Here is a 19,420-nt window from a genome sequence, read left to right as displayed (position 1 = left end):
GCACAGCATGATAGGATGGCTAACATGCAGATGGTGAACAGATTTAAGGAGTGGTGTGTATTGTCCAAAGCAGGCTTCCTGTATTGAGTCTCGCGACTCCATAGAGATTCTGAATAATAATAATAATAATTAGTAGTAGTATCCAGTTATTTCCACAGAGTTCTAAGACTGATCAGGGAGGCCCACATTGACCATTACACATAATTCCCATTATACTTGACTTAAGCTTATTCGCTGTACTTCCAATGCTTTCTGAAAAACAAGCCTATTTTGTTCATCATTCTACAAACAAAAAAATCTAGTCCTCAGATTCTTGCTAAATACTCTTACTCTTCATGGACAACCTCCCCCCCTCTCTCCCCCCCCACTCCCTGCTATGTATTGAAATTTTTCTACAAGTCCAATCCCTTCTAAGCTGTGTATGGAGAATTGCATGTGCACACTGGTCAAAAAGAGTGCACATATCTAGTAACTGCACACACAAAATTTTGCTTTCAGAATTTGCAGTCAGTTTATGAAAATAGTATAAAAATGAATTATATGATAAATCATACCAATCAGTTATTTGAAGTAGTAATTTCTCTAATGTCTCCACTCCAATATTACTCTAGTCCAACTTAATACAATCTAATTAGTTACTTTAAGCCTGTGCTGTGTGGGCAAACTGATGCTGACATCAGCAAGTTGCAGAGGCATATTTGTTTAGGGTGTCCACTGTCTGGACAGTACAGTCACTGAACTCATGCAAATGGTGGCAGACTTTAGCTATGCAGATTTAAGTGAATTACTTTAGGATTTGTGGCTTGTGACTTTCACTGGTGATCACAGGCTATCACACACGTTGATTCTGAGACTAGAAACTTGAGCACAAATTTTTTTTTTTTTCATGTGCATATGGGCCAGCAAAACTTACAAGGAATATTGTACTCATCCTATAAAATTATACTGGTAAATTATAAAATTATATTGGTATCATATATCCTCTTTTTGAGCCTATCAACTTTTATGACCCACAAACTTGCAATCTATCCTCATAGAAACATTTAACAGACCCTTCACTATCTTCATCATCCACCTTTGGATGAAGATAGCGTTACCACTTCCTCTTTCCCAAGAAGCTCATATCACTAAATCTTACAGCAATCTAGAAGCAATCATATCAAAACTTCAATACATATCTCCTACTTCAGATGGTAGATGAATTTTAAGTGATGGATGAATTTCAATAACAAGTGTGAGACCATCACTCTGCTTACTAAATGCCCAAACAATAGCTATATGCACTACTGCCAAATGACCTAAATAAACCCTTCAACAGCATGTGTGTGTGTGTGTGTGCGCGCGCACATGCGTGCATGTATGGCACGAATACCACATACTACAGTCTTACAAAATATGAATTAAACTCATTAAGGCCATATTTAAAATCTATGAAAATGTAACAACATCAATCACTAGAATGGCCAGTTCACAGAGGAGTCATATAGGGATGTCCTTGAAGTCATCTACTTTCTTACTAGCAGTAGAACCTTTACTACAAGATTTAGGCATATTCAACATTCAGAGAAAAAACTATAATTTATGCAGATGAGGTCATCCTAACCTTAAGGATCCAGATTCAGTCTAGATTAAGTCTAGATGTCATCCTAACCCTTAAAGATTAGGATAACACCATCTAACAAAAGTTTACTAATTAATCCAACACAAAAGTTTGCCAGCATCATCAATGATGTGGTAACCTCAAAAAGACTAAACTCAGCATGTATGGGACATTTGACTCTGCACACCTGCCCAGGTCTGATTAATACTAATTTAATTAGTATTAATTAATACCCATTGATACTAATGAAAGGCCTATAGCAATTTTGGGGATACCTCTTAGAGAAAAGCTGAGTTAAAAAAAGCTGATTTCATTTGGGAGAGCTGTGCTTCTCTCTCAAAGCAAGAGAAAGAGGAGAATCCACATCCTTCTACAGTCCTAAAAACTGTCATCTTTCTGCAATTATATATATATATATATATATAGTTTAGATCACTGACATCGAAGAACAAGAAACAGACTATATAAAAGACTTTTCAAGTACTTTTGGAATTTTCAAAAACAGGTAAAGACAATGAGTAATTTCAACAACTTTAATGTCAAACACCAAGTTCTGTGCTCTAAGGAATGCAAGTTAAATTGTGCTTTTTTCTCTGAATCTCAGGAATCACTTTTGTACAAGCAAAATCTGGTGTGGGTTGTGTGGAATGAAGTGCCCCCACCCCCCCCTCACAAAATAATAACAACAAAAAATTCTTGGATTCCTTGGAGGTGTCACAAAATAACAATAACAATAATAATCTCAAGTTCTTCAGTGGAATATTTCCTTTCTGTTTTCCTTTCTGTTTGGATATAACTATCAGTCACATGGTTGGTATAAGAAAAGAGGGAGGAACTTCAGCAAAGTGGCCCAAGGTTAACAAGAGAAGAGATATTAGCAACTAAAATTATTTGATATAAGATAATGAGGATAAAGGAGACCTATTATGCATTACCACTGACCCAATGAAAGCCTCAACAAAGGAGATAATAGTAACTAAAATTATTTGATATAAGATACTGAGGATAAAGAAGACCTATTATGCATTACCACTGACCCAATGAAAGCCTCAACAAAGGTTGAAACTAGTCAGACATAATTCATGGTAATATACATGTCTGAAAGGTAATGAGCTGTGCATTATGAGACAGTGAGAAAATCTGATATAAAGTGAACAGTCTATATCTATAAAATATCCATACACAGGCTTAGGTATTGGTTATTATTCATGACAGTGCTTCATGGTATAAACAACATCAGAGGAAAATAAATTATTTATTTATTGATCTTACTGATGAGCCTCCATAGCTCAGTCAGTGTAGAAGAAATCCTTTGGTCTGAAAGACCGGGGTTCAATTCTGGTCTCTTTCAAAAAAAGATGAGTTACAAAATGTAGGGGATTTTTTCACCCAGAAACTCTGGTTTTTCATCCCCCCCCAGAACAGGCAACCAGCCCAGTAAACACACACCTACAGACATAGCACACAGCACACATAGCACACCAGGAGGCATAGGGCTAATCACCTTAACCTTGAGTACGGTTGCAATTGCAAGAATACGTACCTCGACACTGTAAAAGGTAGAAGAGTGGAGGATTAAGAAAGAAAGAAGATCTTGCTGATATTTTGCTGAATTTCTAACCAACATCCTTAGGGCACAAAATTATAAACATGGTAGACCACAGCAGTTAATTTATATAGTTAGAAACAATTCAAATTGTAACTGAAATGGAATGTTTGCAGAATATTTTAGTGATCTTTTCTGAAATATTCTGAATATAAGGGATGTAAATAGTTTTGCTGTGATCTTGCATGTTGGTTGCAAGATAGATAGAGAGAGACAGAGAGAGAGAGAGAGAGAGATGGGGAGGGTATCATGCAGTATTTTATTTATTTAATACAATCACAGCCAGTGGCTAAAAGAGCGTTGCAAAGGAATCTAAGTTCAGTAATAGAGGCTGTGTCATTTGAACAATTAGCCTAGGCTTTGTGGGTAAGTGTTTTGAGGATGCCATACTTCTGATGTATTTGAATTATTCAAATTCGCTATTTGTTCAAGTGGAAAGGGAGGAAAATTTATAAACAACTAAGGTTTATATGTAAGATCATGAAGATTGGGATCCATCAATGGGAGGCTGAGTACAGTACAGTTCCTCTAACATACTATGTTGGAGGAACTGTACTAGAGAAAGTGAGGAGACAAGGAAACCTAGGGGTGATGACTGATAGAAACTTGTAGTTTATGTGACATCTTCTTGCTGGGTTACCACCCAGAATATTGCTGTAATACTGGGATGGCTGCTGACCAGCAGAGATAGAAGATTGGTGAATCCATTGTATAAAGACCTTATCAGACCACATCTATATTACTGAGTTCTATGTTGATCACCAGGATTTGAAAGAGATAAATTAACCTTAAATAAAAGGGCAAGGGCACATAACAAAAATTATATCAGGACTGTACAATGTTAATTATGAGGATAGACTGAGGGTTTGCAAATTGGTAGATCGAAAAAGGAGAGGTGATACGACTGAGCCGTTTAAACTGTTGAGAGGTTACAGGGTTGACACTGGTAAGTTCTTTCATATGGTAGAATAAGGGGAAGGAGCAAGGAAAAGGGAGCCATTCCTAGAAGTTATGAATGGAGGTAAGTAACAGGATGAGGAGTGGTCTTTTTTTGCAAGGTGGATGGTTGAACTGTGGAATGCATTGCCTGTTAGGGTAGTGAGAGCATGAATGGTGAAATGAGATTAAGGAATTATTATTATTATTGCACCCTCCATAACAGATTCATTGTGGTAGGGTCATTCAACTGACAACATATTTCTCATATTGAATCTTAAAATCCTTAACACTTCTTGCATTAACAACACATTCTGGTAATGCATTCCATTCACTGACAATTCTCAATGCAAAAAATCTACTCCTCACACTACTCTTCACCACAATCTTACATAACTTCCATGGATGACCTCTGGTTTTTCCCTCTCACCTTCTACGCTTTTTAAATAACAAATTACACAATAACCATAGTAATTAACTTTAATGAAACTCTCACTAACTCAAATGTCTCTATCATATCACCTCTTTTCCTCCTATCCACCAAACTCTGCAATCCACATTTTTTCAACCTCTCTCCATAGCCAGCAGTCCAAAGTCGTGATATTGTCTTAGTCACTTGCCTCTAGACATTCTCCAATGTCTCCACATCACATTGAAAACCAGGTGACCAGATTTGAGCACACTAGTCCAAGTGTGCTCTGACCAGTGCTTTATACAGCGGCACAACCACTTCCTTATCCCTACATATTAGAGCAGCATCATGGTGTGCAGCATTTGCAACACTACTAGCAATATGCCCTCTAAACTTCAGTCTACTGTCAACCATTACTCCGATCTATCTCTCTATATCTATATGTTCACTGGGCATCCATAGATGCCTTAAGGTAACTCTGATGCTCAGTGATCCACACCAGGCCTCACCATGTAGTCCTGTTGTTTGCTTTTCTGGAGGCCTCAACTCTCTGAAGATCAGTCACTGCACACACACCATCCATCAATCTCATTGATGGTCTAATCCCTTCCTCTTTTTCTAGGAACTTTACCTGCTATTAGTGTTCTGAGAACGCCCCTTCCATCCTTTCAACGTGTCCAAAATATCTAACTTTCTTCTGACAACCAGTACTCCCAAAGCTCTCATCTCATCCACTTCCTGCAGTATAGCACCATCAATATAGTACACAGCCTTATATTTCTGCACTCCAAAATGCAACACCTTGTACTTATTGATATTAACACTACAACCTCGCTACTTTGTCCAAGTAAAAAGTCTATTCAAATCTTCAAATGAAGGGAAGTAACATCAGCAGTGCTACTTATAATTCTCAAATTTGCATCATTGGCAAACAAATGAAGATCCTCAATCAGTCCGCATTATATTGTTAGATCTGAAATCGATGCCTTCAGAATTTTCTGACATCACCATTCCAGAATCTAACAACTTTCATAAAATCAAAATTGTATACTTATCCTTTAGCAAAAAAAAATGTGTTTCTTTGTTTGTAACTACTTTCTGTATAGTAAATTTTGTGAATTTGTGAATTTTGAAACTTATACCTGAGTGTATAGCACAAATATAGGTCAGAAAAAAGGGCAGAATAAGAGAGAATTATTAACAAAATAATGCAAAGAAAGAATGCGAACTATTTCAACGATATAGGGCAAAGATCACCCTAAATGCAGTAAGGTCAGAAAAATACCTGAGGGCACTATATCTTAGAAAGCACGCTGACTCATATGTTCCCCGAACCAAAAAGTCCCGTATGTAAATCGGTGTAGTCACCCGAACGAGAACAATGGATTAAGCGCTGGAAAATTTAAGGTGGCGCTCTTGAAGATGGTATATAACCCGTAACACGGAAGGAAATCGCCCCTGTTTTTTCTTGTTCCTGAAATTCCTCTCCGAGTGCTTCGAGAAATCATCACGGCTCAGCTCCCATATTTGAAGGCTGACTTATGACAGAGTTCAGTATGTCACTGTAGTAGAGTCAGCAAGATGAAATCACAGGCCGTAGTAGAAGTCCATATTATGTAAAATCTAGGCAGGAGACTAGCGTCCACCCCAACGAGCACATGAAAACCACATGGCATTGGTATCAAGAAATCCAGATTCGAAAACAAAGGACAAAGAACGGCAAGAACCGAAGACAAAAGAATTAGATAAGTACTCTCACTTATTCTAGTCCTTTTGAGATTGACTTACATTTAAAAGAGTGGAATTTAAGATTCTATTAGAAAAAGGAGCGAAAGGTTTAGATCTGAATATAAATGATTATGTTTTCCTGAAATGAACTTTTGGAACTTTCAACCCGATAAAGATTCTGCATTGATTGTTCTAAGAGAATTCGAAGAGCGTGTTAAAGTGCCTTAATGAGAAAAATGAATTGTAAATTTGAATGTAACGTATACTGAGTTAACGAGGTATTGGGTTTTACTGATAATCTGAATTTAATGTATAAAGTAAATTGTAAACTTAAAGTGCGACATGTTCTGAGTCATTGAGATATTGAAATTTTGCTTATATTCTGAACTTAGTGCTAATAATGAATTGTAATCGTAAATATATTATGTACTGAGATATTGAGATATAGAATTGCTGATATTTAAGGTAGAATATTGAAATTGATTAATGACTGAGAGAGTGAATGAGAGGTAATGATTTTTCTTTAGAATTTGATAATCATAATAAATTTAGTTTAATCCTTTATCCAAGTGTGAGCAAACAAAGTTTGCGCCTGAAAGTATCTTCAGGACTGGGGTAAGGTGGTACGACACCAGGACAACTCGTTGCAAAGGTGGAGCAAGCTACCAACACTCCTGTCTTAGCATCTCCTATAATGCAAAACACATCTCCTTGCGGATATGTCTAATGTTATGCATTAAGGGAAGGGCCACTACCCAGACTAGTTTCGACCTTTATTGAGGTCTCTTCAGTGGGAGCCAGGCCCAAGCTGAGATACCAGGCAGAAGCATTCGCAGGTCATCCACTCCGATAGGTAGAGATGACCTGCGAATGCTAAGATGCTAAGACAGGAGTGTTGGTAGCTTGCTCCACCTTTGCAACGAGTTGCCCTGGTGTCGTACCACCTTACCCCAGTCTTGAAGATACTCTCAGGTGCAAACTTTGTTTGCTCACAGTTGGATAAAGGATTAAACTAAATTTATTATACTCTAACCAAGTGAAAAATAAACTTTCAACATAAAAAAAAATTTGATAATCAATTTAATTTGTGTAGTATCATCAATTGGATTTAATAAATTTTTGATTCTTTAAATTTATGTGTATCTGATCATGTTGACTGACTCTGACCCTTCATAAAAATCGAACCTGAGTAAGTGTGAGTGTGCAGGAATACCCCAAGTGAAAGTAAGGGAACGACTGCAAACAAGGATAAGATTATGCCAGAGATTCCAAGTTTCTAGGAATTTTATTATATTGCTAGTAACACCTGTGATTCTATAGTTAACCTAAAGCTAGAGTCTATCCCTAACTTTAATGCTCAAGCTGGCGCAGCAAAAAAATAAATTTGTTTGAGTAATAAGGATAATATATAGGATTCAGGGAACGGATAATCTTCTGGTGGCCCTAAAGATTAAAGTAAGTAAGAAAATCATAAAAGAAACGCGACATAAGGCTTAGTTTGTTATTACTAATGTGGAACGCATAACTACTACGCAAGTCTATTCAACATAGAGACATATGCGATAGAATTGAAATTTGCAACGCAAGTAATAGTAATAATAATAAAAAAAAGCCCCCCCCCCCCCACAATCTGCAACAATATATCATTTACAAACAAGTTAAACAGCAAGGGCCTAAGAACAGAACCCTGGGGCACACCACTGATTACCCTGCTTTTTTTGAGACACTGCTCCATCATACACCACCTGTTGGTATTGTTCAGAGAGCCAAGCTCCGATCCATCTAACCAATATGCAATCTATCTATTCCCATCTTCTGGAGCTTGTACACCAACTTATCATGTGGTAATCTACCAAACGCTTTTGCAAAGTCCAAGAATATCATTGTATATGATTCTCCCTTATCTAAAACACATGTTACCTTATCATAAAATGCAAGGAAACTGCTAAAACAGGGCCTACCTTTTACAAATCCATGCTCAGCCATCATAAAGAATGCTATGTTCATTCAGTCCAATCTTGTATTATATTCCTTACCAATCTCTCCAACACCTAGACCACAACTGCAGTTATACAGACTGGTCTAAAGTTGGAGACGTGTCCTAGAACCATACTTGTGGAGTGGTACTATTTTGCCTACTTTCCGCTCCTTAGAAACCCTATTCTTTCCAGGTCAAGGGCATAGCCAAATGTGGCACACATTCCTTAAGAATACATGGTGATATGTCATCCATTCCCACAGTCATATTAACATCTAACCCAACCAACACCTGATACCTCTGATTCTTTGGCTTCCAATTCTCCTAATACTTGCCTCCCTTCTATATATTGCACTGCATCATTTAAAGTAAGTATGATATATGCTGATAAAGTGCTTGTTCAATAATTTCACTATATTCTTTGCAACTGTTATTCTACTGCCATGACTAACCACCAGTGTCAACCTGCCATAATTATTCTTTCTTTTGCTTCCATATATCAGAAAAATTCCCTTGAGTTAACCTTGACCAGTCAATCTCCTCTCATACCTGTTTTTTCTTTACCATGCTCGTCCATAGAATTTTCTTATCCAGCACAACTTGCTTGATTTCACTGTTCATCCATTTCACTCCTACTTTATTTACTTGCTTAATCTTTGGTATGCAGTTATACATTGCTTTTGTCAGATACTGCCTTGTAAGTTTCCATGCATTGTCAAACATCTTTTCTGCCTTATCTACCCAATGTACTGATGCTAACTGACTACAGAGCTTCCTATAATCACCTGCTTTATGCTTCCACATATATCCATTTTTGGTGGTAACCTTTTCTTGTTTTGTCACTTCCCCAAAAAAAAGTACCTCACGATCACTCTCACTGACCGGTGGTAGTGTCAACACCTCATTATCAACTACATCTTGAAGTTATCATCAATGCTGCTTAAGATCGTTATCTCTCAAAAATTTAACAAAGTCACTGTCTTTTTTCCCCATACACTATCTCCTCCTCCTTCCATTCTATGTTCCTGTAATTAAACTCTCCCATCAGGGTCACCTTCTTTTTACATGCCCAATTAATTTGCCTAAACATTTCACAATCAGTATTCTGCACATTCCTTGCCAATAACAGCATCCTATCAGATATATTAGCCTCTTTCAACTTCACACCATACAGATTCAAACATACAACATAACTCAAAAAACATAAAACATAACTCGAACATAGAACTTTTTAAGCCATTTCAGGAATCCAGTAAGCAGGTTAAGGTCTCATACAATGTGATGAATTCGTTTCCCCATCTGAAGACATTCAGAAACGTTGATGCCCACAATGGTATTCTAACCCACAGCCTGTTGGTTGAAGAACAGACAATTCCTTGAATACCTTAATACTATGATCGAAACTTTCTCTTCCAAAATCTGAATGCTGGAAACTAAGCTCGAGATACTTGATGACCAGCGCCCGATCGCAAATGCACCCTTGCCCACTAACAAACTCCAGAACCTAATTGCATCAATCGTACATGAGTTGATCGAGGCTGAAAACAGGAGACTCAACACCATTATTCTGAACTTTCCAATGGAAAATGCTAAATCATTAAAAGAAGATATCAGCAAATTAGCAAGAGAATGCAACTTCAATCCCAGAAATATTTTCAAATGCCATCATTTCGGACCCATCAACAAAAAGAAAGGACGGAATGAACTGTCTACGTTTTGTGAAAGTGCCCAGTGACACACCAATAAGCATATCCAAATTAATAATGGCGATACATAACAAGTTTAACAGGACACTACTCCAAATCTCACATACATGCTTGATCTGACTTAACATTTGTCCAGAAGGAACAGAGATGCCAACTTTGAAGACAACTTGAAGAAAATGCCAAAATGGAGACAACAGTTGAATCAGAGTACAAACAAGCCAAACTAGTGCAAAAATCAAGTGACGCCATTAGTAGCCACCAAGGAGATCAGTATACAGGCACTGCATAGGAAACATGCAAGACCCTTGCAGTCAAATACATACCTCACAGAACCTTGCAAATCCACTTCACCAATGTCCATGGCCTCAACTCCAATCTTAATAGTGTCCACTACCATCTGCAGTCCACCAAACCCAACTTACTCTTTTTAGCAGAAACTCAAATCTCACATGCCCTCAGCACTATCCATCTCAACCTTCTAAACTACATACTGCTTAACTCCTTTCGACCCAAGGGTAACATCTGCACACATATCTGCTCCGACATACCCTGCCAGAGAGTCCCTAACCTAGAATCACCCGACTTCGACATTCTTTGATCTGGGTTGACAATATCCCTTCCCAACTCAGTCAAATTCATCTGCTGTCTCTGTCACTCTCCTAATGCCACCAACAACCACTCTGAGTTCTTTAATTTCCTCTTCTTAAAAATTCATTTTCTCCAGTCTCACTCTCCTAACAGCAAAATCATCCTCCTAGGAGATTAATGTCCATAACATCAACTGGCTTTCCTCCTCCAGTTGTATGGATCTTGCAGGCAGAGATGCTGAAACATTTGCCATCACTAACGACCTTACACAAATTACTCACATGACAATCAGAATACCAGATAACCCAACCAACTCCCCAAATACCCTAGATCACTTCCTTACCAATGACCCTTCCAAATATGTAGTGAGTCCCCTGGGTAATTCTGACCTTAATCTAGTGCTCATCTCCTCCTCCATGCAACAATGCTTACACAGTTACTCCCACACAAGAGTAGTTTGACATTATAAGAGTGCCAAGTGGGACAGCCTCCAAGACTACTATGCTTCATTCCCATTGTTGGGCTATTGTTTCCGGTCTTCCAATTCAAACATATGCACTGAACATATCACCAAAATAATCCTCACTCACATGGAAACATACATTCCCCTACACTTCTCTGAATTGCTGTCCCCTATCTAAAGCATTGAAGTTGACGAAGTTATCTGAGTCCCACTGGAGGATGGCTTGGAGGTTAGAATTGAGGGCAGTGATGTTGGTTGATGTTCTGTAGGTTGAAGTGAGTTGTGTAGAGTAAGGTTTGTCAAATGAAAGGGAGGAGTACAATGTGCTGTCATCTGCAAAACTGTGTATTGGGTTGGAGGTCAACTAAAGTAGGTCATTGATATACAGAAGGAAGAGGGTTGGTGAGAGAACAGAACCTTTTGGAACCCCAGCATTAGCTGGATGATCAGAGGATAGGGAATCGTCTACCATCACACACAGTGTAGATACAGACAGCTAGTAATCCAACTGCAGAAGTCCTGAGACAGTCCAAATGATAGGAGTTTGCTTAGTAAGCCTTTGTGTGAGACCCAGTCAAAAGCTTCAGAGATATCAAGTGATGTACCAAGGCTGTACAAATGAAAAATCAAGCATACCACAACTGGCTCAAATCAAGAACTCCATCCACCTTCAATGCTTATACTAAAGCCTGAAACAGATGAAAGAAAACTCAATGCTTCTAAAACAGAATTTGAATGGGCAAAAAGCAAGAAACTTGCAGCCTGCCTAAATGGGGCAGGCTCCAAGTTTCTTACATACTCTCTTACTCCACTGGTTAAGAGACCACCAGTACGGATTCTGTCGCTGCAGATCAACCAGAGATCTCATATATCTCACCCATTTCTGGAGAAATTTGGAGAAATTTGATGAATCTCAAATGGTTGCACTTGATATTTCTAAAACTTTTGACCGGTTCTGAGAATGTCCAAATGATAGGAGTTTGCTTAGTAAGCCTTTGTGCCAGACCCGGTTCTGTTCTCTTACCAACTCTCTTCCTTCTGTATATCAATGACCTACTTCAGTTGACCTCCCACCCAATACACAGTTTTGCAGATGACAGCACATTGCACTCCTCCCTTTCTTTTGACAAACCTTACTCTACACAACTCACTTCAAGCTACAGAACATCAACTACTGCCCTCAATTCTGACCTCCAAGCCATCCTCCAATTTGGCTCAGATAACCTCGTCAACTTCAATGCTAGTAAAACCCAGTTCTGTCTTATTTCTCACAAAAAAGAACCATTTCTCCCCAGTATTATTTTCGATAACAATCAAATTTCCAGACAAAATGAGATTTCTCTTCTTGGAATTACCCTAACTTGAGGAATCTTCTGGCATAACACATCATAACCATTGCATCCTCAGCTTCCAAAAAATTAGGCTTTCTCTTTCGCTCAAGACGTTGTTTCACCTCTAAATAGCTGTTGACCTTATACAAACACCCAGCTATCGAATACTGCTCTCACATTTGGAGTGGAGCTCCTAAAAGTTCGCTTAAAATGCTTGACTCAATACAGAGGAGAGCAATTAGGTTGATAAATGACCCATCTCTTACCAACTCACTCTCCTCACTTTCACATAAACATTTGGTCTCTGCAATTTGTGTATTCTATAAATATTTCCATGGCAAATGTTCATCTGAAATAGCATCAATAATTCCCCCACTCAGTACTAAGCCCACTGGAACACGTACAGCTGTCACCAAGCATCCTTTCAAGGTACATCTTGAAACCCACAGAACACGTTTCTTTTCCTCCTCCTTTATCTCTGCTACTGCTGTACTCTGGAACAGTCTTCCCCCCTGTAGGATTTCCCAAGGAATACAATATACAGGCTTTTAAATCAAATGTAAGCAAGTTTCTCCTTTCCCAACCCACTACCCATATATGATACTAATGTATTATAAGCTGATCAACCAACTTCTCATGCATGGGCCCAACATAAAATATATATATATATATATATATCGATGACTCTTTATAGAAGTAAAGGAATAAGTCACTTAAAGCTAAGTCCAGAAAAATTAGGCTGGATGTGGCATGACTGCCCCATTAAACTGACCATCCATAGCTTGGTCAGTACTGACAATGCTCTTTGATTGGAAATATCTGGGCTCAAATTCCATTTAAGACATAAAGAACTTATACAAAGATTTTTTTAATTTTTTTTTTGAATTAAGGTAAATTAGTTTAATACAGAGATGTTGGGAGGATTTCAACTTGTGAAAACTTCGGTTTTTCATTCTGTAAGACACAAATTGGAAGAACACATGCAAACCCCATAGCCTCAGTTGTTTCAGCCATAATTCCAAAATAACAACCAATTAGAAACGTGGAAATTTCATAGACCATCTGAGCAGCAAATGTTTACTAGCAGCTCTATGATATAAAGTTATACCTGATGACTTTAAGTCATCAGGTATAACTTTATATACCTGATTTGGGTCTTTTTGTTGTTGTTTTCAGTCACACAATACTTAACTGTTGGAAAGCCTTACCTAGCTTAAAAAAAAAAGAGAAGTCGAAATCTTCTATTTTTAGAAATGAATTTACATTACAACTAATAGTAACAGATCCAATTGTCAGGAAAATTATGGCAGGCTGTCTGCATTAGTTATTTAAAAATATGAACAAGGTAAAATTTCATATTCTATCCATACTTAGGTCATCCAAGATTTAAAGAAGGCTCTTTAAGTCATTCAGCAGTTCTGTTAAATCCATTCATCCAACATTTATTTTCACTGCTTGTGGTTCATGATGTACACGTAATCTAGACCAATCCTCAAAATAGTGAATTTTTTTTTTAGCCTGTTGTGCCACAAAATCCTCATATCAATATGTTTAACTAACACTAAGCCTACACAAGCATGTGTAGTTTTTAAATAGTTTTTAATAACTTTCCATAGGCTTTTTCTTTCCCTGGTTTGACTGAATGCAAAGATGCTCCAAATGATACAGACATCACCTGGACTGACTATTCTTAAAAGTCTGAAACAAAAATATAAATAAATAATAATATTTTTACAGAAAAGACAGTAGTAAAAAATATAAAAAACTGAGAATGCTTGATACGACATTTAGGATTTTATAATGCAATAAGCTTTACTTTTCAGCCTATCCTTGTACATACAATATAAAATATATTTAAGGATAAAACACACATGCCTCTGCTCTCTTCAGCATTTCCCATTTGTTCAGGATCTTCATGGCATATACTTTTCCTGTATTTTTCTGTTTTACCACTGCTACCTGTAATTAAAAAAAAAGTAAGACGACACACTTAAGGTTATTTAATTAAATATTCAAGGTAACTGAGATATAAACACACTACCTGAGTCAAAAAGGTAGGTCAGAAATTGTTATATGAACCATATGCTAACAATTAACATGGCTGAAATGTGTGGGTGTGTTTTGTTATATTTTTAACTAATTTTACTCTTTGTTTATAGTGAAGAAAGGAATTTACAACTTATAACAAAATTTCTGTATACAGTACCACACTGTAATAAAAAATGAAACTTGAGTGTACAGTTCTTCTGTGTACTTTGCCAGTAAAATAATTAAAGAGTAATTCTTAAAAGATACTACATTATTGTTATTATTATTGCATGGGTACCTCCATGGAGTCCTAAAATTCATTATGGGAGACCCAAACTATCAACACAATATCTATCATACCTCCCCTTGAAACCATTAACAGACAAAGCACTCACAACTGACTCAGGCAACCCATACCATTCATTCATCACTCTCCAAGAGGAAAATGTAGTCCTTAAAATTATTCCAGGGATGACCTCTTGTTCTGCCCTCACTAGCCAAATAAGGAAACATTTCCCCTGGATCAATCCTATAAAATCCTTTAAGTAACTTAAATGTTTCTATCATATGTGCTCCCTGTTTCATCTATCAACCAACTTTTGAAATCCACAAACCCCTCAAACTATGCTCATAGGGAGCATTTCACAGCCCACTCACCATTTTGGTCACTTGCCTATGGATCCTGTCCATCACTTCCTCATCCCCAAGGAACTCAGTTGACCAGACCTGAACACACTAATCGAGATGTGGTCATATCAAGGCTTTATAAAGAGGAATGATACCTCCCTTATCTCTCTTTGTTAGTGTGTTATTCAATAACCAAGTAATCCTTTGAGTTACTCTGGCTACTTTAGCAATGTACCTTCTAAACTTCAACTCCCTATCTACCACTATCCCCAGATCCCTGGCTTCATCAATTTCCTGGAGTACAGTTCCCTAAATGTGGTACACAGCTTCTAATCTTTGTATCCCAAAATGCATAACTTTATACTTTCCCACATTAAATCGACATCCATTATGTTTTGCCTATACTGTCAGCCTATTCAAATCATCCTGCAAGCTCTCTACATCACCTTGATTAATTATTACCTTACCCAACTTTGGGTAAGGTAATAGTTAATCAAGAATATGACTCTTCAAATTATTTCCCATATCATTTATGCACAAATTAAATAGCAGTGGTCCAAGCATAGAGTCCGGCAGCACACCATTAGTTACCTGCCTTCTCCTGAATTCTGCTCCTCCAGATACTACTTTCTGGTATCTGTCCATCGGCCACTTTTTTTTTTAATCTATATCACCAGTCTCATATCCATCTCCATTTGTTGCAGTTTGCATAATAGAGTTTCATAGAATTCCAAACATCTTTGCAAAATCCAGCAGCATCACTGTGTAGACATTCCCTTTATCCAACACTCAGCTGGCACTATTATAAAAAGTGAATAATTACTTATTAGATTATATAATGTAGTTAATAGATTACACATTGAAAGGATGGAAGGAGGACTTCTCAGAACAGTTCCTAGAAAAAGGGGAAGGGGTAGACCGTCAATGAGATGATGGATGGATAGTGTGTGTGCGTGTGTGGAGTAACTGATTTTAGGAGACTTGTAGCCTCCAGAAAAGCATACAACAGGTCTACGTGGCAAGGACTGGTGTGCCACATCACCAAGATTGGAGTGACCATACGGCATCTGTGGATGCCCAATGAATACAGCTGAGGCTTAAATCAAACAGCTAATCAAAGGCATTGCCAGTTCCCCACACATTCTCTTAAAATGTGAGCTGATATTCCACAGCTGTATATGAATTCAAATTCTGCTATATACTAAATACCTCCAATTCATCAAGCGCTCTTCTCACATCAATTCCTGTCACCTCTGTCATATCTTCACTTAAATGATATACCCTTGCAAAACGATCACTCAGTAGTTCAACAATTTTGTTTGCCTCTGTTATCTCTCTACCATCTGTGCTCATTAGAGTCATCCTTCCATAGTCACTCTTCCTCCTATTTGCCACATAATGAAAAACTCCTTGGGATTTCTTTTTGCCTATTCGGCTAATATTTTTCTCATAATCTGATTTTGCCTTTCTTATCACCAGTCACCTTTCTTGCTGATCCTTGTACTATTCATGAGTTAACTGGTAATCTTTCTCCTTATATACCCTCCACAACATTTTCTTTTTTTGCATCTCATGCTTAATGATACCACTATCAACCAACTACCCGATTTACCCTCCTGACCTTGAGTATACAGTGTACAAATTAAATAGCAGTGGCTTATATTGCACCTCCAGATATCCCTTGACTATCCCCATGAACTATTACTATTACTATTATTACGGGCAACTCCAGGGAGTCATTAGACTCATCGAGGGAGGCACCAAATCATATTCATCACAACTATTTGACATTCATACAGTATCTATCATACCTCGCCTTAAACTCATTCACTGTCACAGCATCCACCACAGACTCAGGGAGCACATTCCACTCATTCACTACTCTAAAAGTAAAGAACCCAGCTCTAACACCTTTACTAACCACACTTTTGCCCAGTTTCCATGGATGTCCCCTAGTCCTCCCACAACCAGCCCTGTTCTCAAAAATATCTTCTGAATTAATTTTATAGAAACCCTTCAGTAATTTGAATGTCTCAATCATATCTCCCCTTCTCCGCCTATCAACCAATTTTTGCAACCCACAAATCCTCAACCTGTTCTCATACGGTTCATTCCACAGACCTGCTATCATCTTGGTTACTCGCCTCTGGATCCTCTCCACCTCCTCCCCATCAAGAAGAAACCTAGGTGACCAAATCTGAGCACAGTAGTCTAGATGGGGTCTTATCAAGGCTCGATACAGAGGAACAATAACCTGCTTGTCTCTGCTTGTCAACGTATTCTTCAGCAACCAAGTGATTTGATGAGCTGTTTTGGTCACTTTTGCAATGTGTCCCCTAAATTTCAATTCCTTATCTACCAACACTCCTAAATCTCGTGCCTCATCAATTTCCTGGAGCACGGTTCCACCAATGCAGTAAACTGCCATCAATCTTTTCACCCCAAAATGCATAACCTTACATTTTGCCACATTAAACTGACATCCATTCTCCTTAGCCCAGACCTCCAATCTATCCAAATCATCCTGCAAAATTTTGACGTCATCTGCATTCACTATTGTCCTACCCAACTTCGCATCATCCGCAAACAAATGAACTGTTCCTCTCAGATCATTTCCTAGATCATTTATGAACAAATTAAACAGCAGTGGTCCAAGAACAGATTCTTGTGGCACACCACTAGTCACAGGCAGTCTTGTGGACTCTACTCCCGAGTAAACCACTCTCTGATATCTCTCCGTCAACCACCCTCCTATCCATCTCACCAACCCTATGTCCATTCCCATATGCTGCAATTTACTGATTAGAATTCCATGTGGAATCCTGTCAATGGCCTTGGCAAGGTCCAGTAGAATCACCGTAAACCCATTACCCTTATCCAGTTCAGCCGTCACTGTGTTATAATACGTGAGCAAGTTACTGAGGCATGACCTACCCTTCACAAAACCATGCTGTCCCCGATACAGTATTCCATTTTCTTCTATCCAATCTTGTATTTTCCTCTTGACTATTTTCTCTAAGACTTTGACAATGATTCCTGATATGCTAATCGGTCGGTAATTTACAACAGCAGTCTTGGAACCACCTTTATGCAGTGGAACTATTTTCCCCTCTTTCCACCCGGTCGGGACTAACCCAGACCCGAGACTCAAATTAAACAAAATGGTCAAGGGTACTGACAATTCTTTAGCTGCTTCTCGTACAACACGAGCTGGTATACCATCTAATCCCACAGATGTATTGACATTGAGGTTATGCAATAGACTACTCACCTCCACTTCATTAACCATAATTCCAGTATAATCTACTGTGACCGTATAATCAACTATGAACATCGTTCCCTTGCAAATCTTTATGCCATTATTAATGGGACAATTTATCAGAAGTGGCTGGGAAGGCTAGGTAATAACAAGAAATTTTTAAAATTCAGAAAATGCAACAAAGTATTCTCAGGAAGATGCACCAGATGCATAACTTGCAGTCTACGTTCACCTTCAGAGGATTACGTGATGACAGCAGGAGTGGGTTTCTTTAAATATTCCTACATCACATCCAACTTCATGTACACAGGCTTCCTTTTTATTTTCTGCATAAATTTTTCTGTAGCAAGCAACTGTAGCTTGCATCGTTATGGTTACTTTGCTAAGCCTCCTCAAGTTGGGATCCATTTCCTCAAATGACCAAAATGCCGCTGCCAATTTTTTCACTATAAACTTTTCTGGAAACTCAGTTTCCTCTTCTTATTCTTCTGGGTATTTTTTTTTTCTTTTTTTCTCTTCTTCTTCTGCAGCTTTCTGTGCTTCTACCTCTATAAGGTCTTTGTTTGAGAACTATTTTGGAGAACTCTTCTTCCACAGCTTCTAACAAATATTCTACATCTTCATTATCAACTTCCAATTCTAATTTTTTAGCTAGCAGTATGTAACGATAGATGTTTAATGAGTTATTGTAATATCTTTATTCTAATTAGCAGTGCGCTTTTGCTTTTGTAACCTTTCTTACTTATTCTATTGCGTACTATGTTTATCCACCTTTCGTATTTACTAGTCATATGCCTATGAACACTGGAAAATTTATTTGTTAAGACTGGCCACCAGTATTTCTATATCGGCATAAGACTCAGTAATACGTCCTGTAGATCTCTCTCTCTCTGTCTCTTACTAGCATAATTTCCTTCAATAAAGCTTACATAAACAGTCATGGTTCTTAAGTACTTAAACTACACTTTTAATGCCTTAATTGTTTCAAGCTCACAGATCTGAGTTTATTTAGGAACAGTGCATTGTAAAATAAACGATCAGGCAGCACTCTATTGACATATAATTAAAGCACATTTATTTACATTAATAACAAAGTACATTAATTAAACAATAGGGAGGTTATTCTCTCTGCCTATCCGTTAGATTTTAGCATAAAGA

The 19,420-nt window shown here is 37.8% G+C and overlaps 1 protein-coding gene across 1 annotated transcript in view; it reads right to left on the bottom strand.

The window, feature by feature from the left end:
* Positions 1 to 19,420, bottom strand: part of LOC150101467 (serine/threonine-protein kinase Genghis Khan-like) — an 896,778-nt gene that overhangs the window by 738,575 nt on the left and 138,783 nt on the right. The window contains 1 exon segment of the mRNA XM_090400803.1: positions 14,224 to 14,307. Within this exon segment, the coding sequence (XP_090256929.1) occupies positions 14,224 to 14,307 (84 nt within the window).

Source organism: Typopeltis vanoorti, chromosome 11 (assembly GCF_054136105.1).
Source record: "Typopeltis vanoorti isolate ZY-2024b chromosome 11, IOZ_Tvanoo_1.0, whole genome shotgun sequence".
Lineage (NCBI taxonomy): Eukaryota > Metazoa > Arthropoda > Arachnida > Uropygi > Thelyphonidae > Typopeltis > Typopeltis vanoorti.
Note: the sequence above shows the minus strand (reverse complement) of the source record. Positions and strands in the feature narration are given on the sequence as shown.